This window comes from Triticum urartu, chromosome 6 (assembly GCF_003073215.2).
Source record: "Triticum urartu cultivar G1812 chromosome 6, Tu2.1, whole genome shotgun sequence".
Taxonomy (NCBI): Eukaryota; Viridiplantae; Streptophyta; class Magnoliopsida; order Poales; family Poaceae; genus Triticum; species Triticum urartu.
In genome coordinates this window covers 14,843,270-14,850,160 of record NC_053027.1, presented here as the reverse complement: position 1 = coordinate 14,850,160, position 6,891 = coordinate 14,843,270, and the positions used below count along the sequence as shown (strand labels likewise).

Below are 6,891 nucleotides of genomic sequence, written 5' to 3'. Positions count from 1 at the left end.
CATCTCTTGGGAGTAATTAAGAATAAAGATAAAGCATTAAACAGTTCCCTTAACAATCACAATGTGATTCTACCTTTCCAAGATATTTGTACACAACTTTTAATTTTTTTTAACACTCTTTACTTCTCCTGGTAAGTTGTAATGATGTAAACTGCTTCAGGTGGTAATCCTGCCTAAAATGTTAGATCAAGGTTGCAAAGAGAACCTTGTGGCACACTCACCTATGAGTAATGATTCGATAAAGATCGGCTTCTGCCTTTCGAGTAACGTTTAGATAATGTAAGGTTAGGATCCCATAATTCCCCCCAAAAAGGATATCAAAATAATTCAACAATCTACAAATGATTATGATATACTCGTAGAAGAACTTGGAGATGTTCGCATAAGAAGCAAGATTCCACCTTCTGCCATTGGCTTTTGGATGATATAATGATATGTATTTATAGGGTCTTCAGTACTGGCACGAGTAGGAAGCACGGAGAGTGGGCATGGCCGAGCAGCAAATAGGATGCAGCCTTGCCAAGGGTGGTGTAGGAACACGCTGATAACCATGAATAGAAGTTTTGCTAAAAAAAAACCACGAATAGAAGTAGCAACAATCAGCTCAACTCACCTCACTTTGTAACAGAAAAATCACACCTACAATGGAAGCAACATAAGTACGTCACCATCGGTCCAACACCAAACCAATGAGCTTTTAGATCTGTGGACCTGCTATTTTGATGTGTTGACTGGAACAATGTACAGTCTGGTAAAAAGTAACGGTTGAAAATAATGCAGAATAATATCTTCTAGCTTAATATACAAAGGAAAATGAAAAGATCATTATAACAGACATGGGAAAGGTTTGAGATAGGTTCTATATTAATGCTCAAAAAGCCACTGTCTAGCTCAGAAAGTCATTTTACTTTCGATAGCATCATCAATTTAATCTTGAGGCCTTCTGGAGTTATCTCTTCAAATCGCAACAGTCCCATTTCTTTATGCCACCAAGATTTTTTCGAAGATTTTTCGTTTGAAAGTCTACAATCCCCTCTTTATTTATGACAACCAGGATTTTTCAATCCGCATCCAACAATCTCCTCTATTTATGCCACCAGGAATTTTCATCTCACAATCTACAATTCCTTATATTTATTCTTCCCACCGGATATTTATTTCTTCCCTACCCACAACTCACTCTTCGTTAGTTGTTTTGTAGGCTGCTTGTTAATTCTCATACTCACGAACACATATAAATTGATGAAATTAGGTGTAAAGAAGCAAGGTGGGACTATTTATGATGTTAACAAACTTGTTGGATAAACATGTGGGGAATACGAGAAACTTGGCGCGAAAACATCTCGTATGAAAAAAGAGCCCATGCGAAGGCACAGCTGAACGACGGATGTCACACGCAGTCGAGCGAAAACTCCAACCCACGCTTTGCATTAATTCCGCTACAAAAATTCATATCATTATCTTTTTAATTTATTAGAATGTGGCACGCGCAAAGCCAACTGGCGGTTCAATATAGATCTATATAATACAACAAAAACTTTTACAACAGCTTTTTTTTGAACATCAATACAGACGCAAGCGCTTATACATACACGCATACACTCATCCTATGAACGCACACACGCACACCCTACCCCTATGAGCATTTCCGAGAGACTGAGCCGGCATGTCATTTTGAAATTTACAAAGTCACCGTAGGTGCCTTGTCGTCGACAGGAACATCTCCTCCCATTGAAAACGCATCACCGAAAATTCTGAAATAAATCTAGGAATGATGCGTTCACCGGGACTTAAACCCTGATGGGCTGGGAATAACACTGTCCCTCTAACCATCCAACCACATGTTAGTTTACACTTTCACAACAGCTAGGTAGCCAGATTGGTTATTTTTTTTCAAAATTCTAGCACCTGACATGACACATGGGAAGCTAACTGGGCTTCTGCGTAGCGCCAAGCCCAGAAATTTATACATACACTAAACGAAACAAAGGAACTTTTGTATGTACTTCCTTCGTCCCAAAAATCTTGTCTTAAATCTGTCTAAATACAGATAAATCTAAGACAAGAATTTTAGGACGGAGGAAGTAATTATTAGTCCCACCTCGGATAGCAAAACATTTTTAAAAAAAATATGGGTTGATGGATGAAAAAGGGACGAAAGTACGGTGGTAAAAAACAATCCGTGCTTTTAGTCGTACACATGAGATAGAGATAGAGATTTCTCTCGCGCCTAGCGGACGCAAAAGTCGTACTGCATTTATTCATGTTGGATCTATTCGGACAGGCAGGGGGATAACGGTTGGCAATGATGGGATCCATTATAGCCCAAGTCCAAACGATGTACACGCATGTGATGTAACCTAGTGAGTGACTGCACGCTTGGATCTTGGGTACGATCCAACTGCCGGCCGACACTTAGATCCCCGATTCCACAAGGAACCTCTCGGACGCACCGCTTGTCTGCGTGCATGCTCCCATTGTCTTCTACGCAAGCGCACAAGAATGAACCAGTCCAATTTGCTACGTACGCAAAGCTGCCTCGTTAACATCGATAAGCTCCGTCCACGGCCATTTTCTTCTTGGCGCCAGAACCATCCACGGCCACGTTCGCACCTAGCTAAGCTCCCCACTCCACTAGATTGAATAGCTTAGCTATCATATCTATATAGATCCATACGGCCGTGTCGTCCGGGCTGAGAAGAGATAAGCCAGCCGCATTGATCCATCGGCCAGGGTCAGGTATGGAGCTGCTGTCCAACCGCCCGGCGCACGCCTCCGTGCCGGACAAGTACGTCTTCCCGCCGGAGAAGCGCGCCGCCCTGCTCGACGACGCGCCCGGCTCCGACGTCGCGCTCCCGGTCGTCGACCTCCAGCGCGCCGCCCTCTCCGATCCCGGCCGCCGCCGCCTCGTCGCCGAGGAGATCGTCAAGGCCGGCAAGGAGTTCGGCTTCTTCCAGGTAGGCATGCACTCATGCACCCACTAACGAGTTGTTTAATTTAACGAGCTGTTCTGTGCTTCTGATCGATCTTGACATGTTTTCGGTCATGCGTACGTGATTGCTTGCAGGTGGTGAACCATGTCGTGGCGGAGGACGTGGTGCGGGGGTTCCGTGAGGCGTCGGCGGAGTTCTTCGCGATGCCGGCGGAGGAGAAGCTGCCCTACTGCTCCGACGACCAGAGCAAGCCCTTCCGCGTCGCCTCCAGCACCTCCTACGACCGCAACCAGACGCGCTACTGGCGTGACTACCTCAAGCTGCGGTGCCACCCGGTCTCCGACGAGCTCGTCGGCCACTGGCCGGCCAAGCCGGAGAGCTTCCGGAGCTCCCTCGCCGAGTTCTCCGCACAGGTCCACGAGCTGGCGCAGACGCTGCTCCTGCTCATCGCCGAGGGGCTGGGCCTCGACGGCGGCTTCTTCGCGGGCGACCTCAGCGGCGGGGACACGCAGATGAACGTCAACTACTACCCGCCGTGCCCGGACCCGAGCGTCACGCTGGGCCTGCTCCCGCACTGCGACCGCCACCTCCTCACTGTGCTCTCACAGGGCGACGTCGCCGGGCTCCAGGCCAGGTACCGCGGGCGGTGGATCCTCGTCCGCCCGGTGCCCGGCGCCTTCATCATCAACTTCGGGCACCAGATGGAGATCGTCACCAACGGCGTGCTGGCGAGCGTGGAGCACCGCGCCCTCACCAACTCCGCCGTGGCCAGGATGTCCGTGGCGACGCTCATCATGCCCAAGATGGACTGCCTTATCGGCCCGGCGCCGGAGATGGTGAGCGAGGAGAATCCGGCCAAGTTCAGGGAGTTCGTGTTCAGGGAGTTCATGGCGGCGTACGACACCGCAGCTGCTAGCAGGGAGGACGTGCTGGAGTACTTCAGGATCGAAGATCACTAGATCGATGCTGATGAATCTATCATCTATGCCTAGACTTTCTCCCAAGTAACTTGTTGTACTACCAAATAAAACTCTCGTGTGGTTGCATCTTATTGATGCCATGCCACAAATTAATGAACTTTCGTATGTGGTTGTGTCTATGGTTATGTGCATCAATAGATGAAGAATCCGTTGGTTATCGTCCCTTTCGAGGAAAACAAAATGTGGTTGCATAGAGACAATGCTAAAAGTCAGTAAAGCTTTAATCATCTTTTTATTGACCAAATAAAACAAAGGGAAATGGCAAATTGAATGGAGTGTCTTGCAATGGTCACTAGCTAGTAGAAAAACGACTTTACGTGAGCCCATTAGTCCTGGTTTAGAAACGGACCGGTACTAATGTGACCATTAGTTCCTGTTCCAACGTCTAGGGGGACGGGCATTATTAGTCCCAGTTCGTGTTGAACTTCTAGTACCGATGCCTTTAACACTGAAAATACACCAGATAATGGTTAAGTTTTTGTCGGTTCTATTCTGTAGACAAACTCCTTGAGCGGGTTGCAAATGAAGTTTACCAACACTGGCCCTGTGTTTATTTTAGAATGAAATGGGGGGGGGGGGGGGGGGGGGGGGGGGGATCTTGCACCGCACCTGCATGTTTCATGTTTCTCAACCTACCTCCCGGATAGTTTTTCTCCAATGTACGAGCGTGTTCTGATCTCCTCCAGATTCTCCAAACTTCCCATATTCAGCTTCTGGGCGTGGCTTCTCGCTTCACCTGGCGATTGGACTGCGTTCGGCAGCGGCGTCGCTTCTCCCAACACCATGTTGAGCTGGCAGCCCAGCCGGGGGGCTGCAGGCCTGCTGGTTGCCAGCTTGAGCCGGCTGAAAGCAACCCATCTGCACGTGGGAGACACACGAGGAGGAGGGGACATATGTACACTAGTGCAGAACCGGGCAATAGCACCGGTTCGTAAGGCCCTTTAGTGCCGGTTCCATAACCGGCACTAAAGTGTGGGCACTAAAGGCCCCCCCCCCTTTAGTACCGGTTCAGCATGAACCGGTGCTAAAGGGAAACCACGTGGCACGAGCCAGCTCCGGGGGCCGGGAGCCCTTTAGTACCGGTTGGTAACACCAACCGGTACTAAATGTTTGTGGGTTTTTGTTTTATTTTGTATTTTTCAATTAAATTTGTGTTATCAATTTAATTTAGGATTGTTTTACGTTATAATGAGTTGTAGTCGTCGTCGTCATCATCATCATCATCGCATATTAATAAATAAATGAACTCTAGCTAGCTAAAAATCATCGTAGTCGTCTAATTACCACTATTTAATCATCATAGTCATTACCGCTAGCTATCTAATCATCACCAACACTGGCTAGCTTAAAGAGGAAACATTCACTTTGTAACAGAAGCAAAGATATCATCGAGTTCAACATAATCATCACCAACATCGAAGTTCAGGACACGGACATGAGACACTAATTAAGAGCATGAACTAGTGCTGCTCCCTCTCAGGTAGAATAGCATAGAACATGTATAGCTCTCCTGATTCATCATACTGGAGCATGCAGATGAATCTGTCTCCTAATCTTGGGTTGCGCTTCTCCTTGCTGCCCCCTAGTACTTCTCTGCGATCGTTAACAATTTTGCTCCAATCTTTCACTATTAAGCATTCTTCGCTTTCAGAAATCCTGAATGCACTCATGTGCAATGTAGGATATCTTGACCGTAAGCTAACCATTGACATGTCATCTTTAGTCTCGATCCACTGAGGCACAACTGTCATCGGAAGTCCCTGTTGAAGAACATCGTATAGTAATTAATATACTAAACAATGAAAGTTTAGCTTCAAAAATAATGTATGAAAAAGATGCACTAATTAAGGATAAATAGTTAAAATCTTACCATCTTTCGATTATAGATGTGACCGTAGTTCAATACGATCACCATTGGTCGCACGTTTTGAGTACTAAGATTTCTAAGTTTAGGAAACAAAATTTTCTTGACAGTATTAAGATCCTCAAGCCATGAAACATAATGACTTTATCTCCTCGCAGTTTAGTTGAGCCCCGGGGCAGTAGTAGGTCCTGTCTACCAAGCGCCGGACATGTTTGCTTGAACCGAAATAAGCTGACAATACAAATTAGTTGTCAACTATTTTTGAATAAACTGTATCAAAGACATAAACATATGCATGCATGGTTGAGAAAAACTCACATAATGGTAGAACTGGAGGCGTTTGCACATCGACCCAGATGTCTATATTACCTTCAATATCATCTTCCGGATGAATATCAAAGGTGACAACCATACCAGGCTCAAATGCATAAGTCTTGCATAGTGCTTGCCAAGTTTTGCATTCAAAATGGGTGTATGTGTCTCCATTATATAATTTGACGTTGAAAGTATACCCATGCTCCGTCTTCAAGTAAATTCTCTTTACCTCCATATCATCTATAGCACTAAAACCTATCTTATCCAAGACAAAAATTCTTGCATGGCAGGGGATGCGCTAGTAGAATAGTGAAAATTTAAAATTATAAGTTGAAGCAAATGAAGCATAAGTTTTGCATTCAAATAATAATTGATAAAGTGACTTACTGTATCAACTTCGAATGTCTCATCCAGCTTGATGCTGAAGCGCCTACCATCAACAAGGAAATTTCTGTCGCACAGGCCGCGCTGGTCTTCACAGTGTTCGCACATAATGAAATCTTTTTCATCGTCAGATGACATTTCCTATGTTCATATCGGTGAAACATTAAACACATATTACTATCTAACATTAATTAATATCTAGCCAAATATATATTCATCTAACATTTGACATTAATATATCTAACTATATTCATCTCTAACAATTGACATTACTATATATTTAACTTTTCTATCTAATTGATCTAACATTCGACATTAATCTAACATTTATATAAACTCAAAATATATAAAAAATTAAATAAATAGAAAAAACTCATTAGCAAATAATATTTTAATTAGATCATCAAATCTCAGA

General features: G+C 44.8%; 1 protein-coding gene across 1 annotated transcript; it reads left to right on the top strand.

Moving 5' to 3' along the window:
• Positions 1–2,526: 2,526 nt before the first annotated feature.
• On the top strand, positions 2,527–4,032 carry LOC125514132 (2'-deoxymugineic-acid 2'-dioxygenase-like). Its single transcript, XM_048679401.1, has 2 exons — positions 2,527–2,957; positions 3,068–4,032. Exons 1-2 carry the CDS (start codon positions 2,742–2,744, stop codon positions 3,890–3,892), a joined length of 1,041 nt encoding a protein of 346 aa, XP_048535358.1. The 5' UTR covers positions 2,527–2,741; the 3' UTR covers positions 3,893–4,032.
• The last annotated feature ends 2,859 nt before the right edge of the window (positions 4,033–6,891 follow it).

Excerpts from the sequence above, each read along its gene's own strand:
- LOC125514132 (XM_048679401.1), top strand. The coding sequence starts at position 2,742 with ATGGAGCTGCTGTCCAACCGCCCGGCGCACGCCTCCGTGCCGGACAAG. Across the intron at positions 2,958-3,067 it reads AGGAGTTCGGCTTCTTCCAG|GTGGTGAACCATGTCGTGGC; the intron begins GTAGGCATGCAC and ends GATTGCTTGCAG.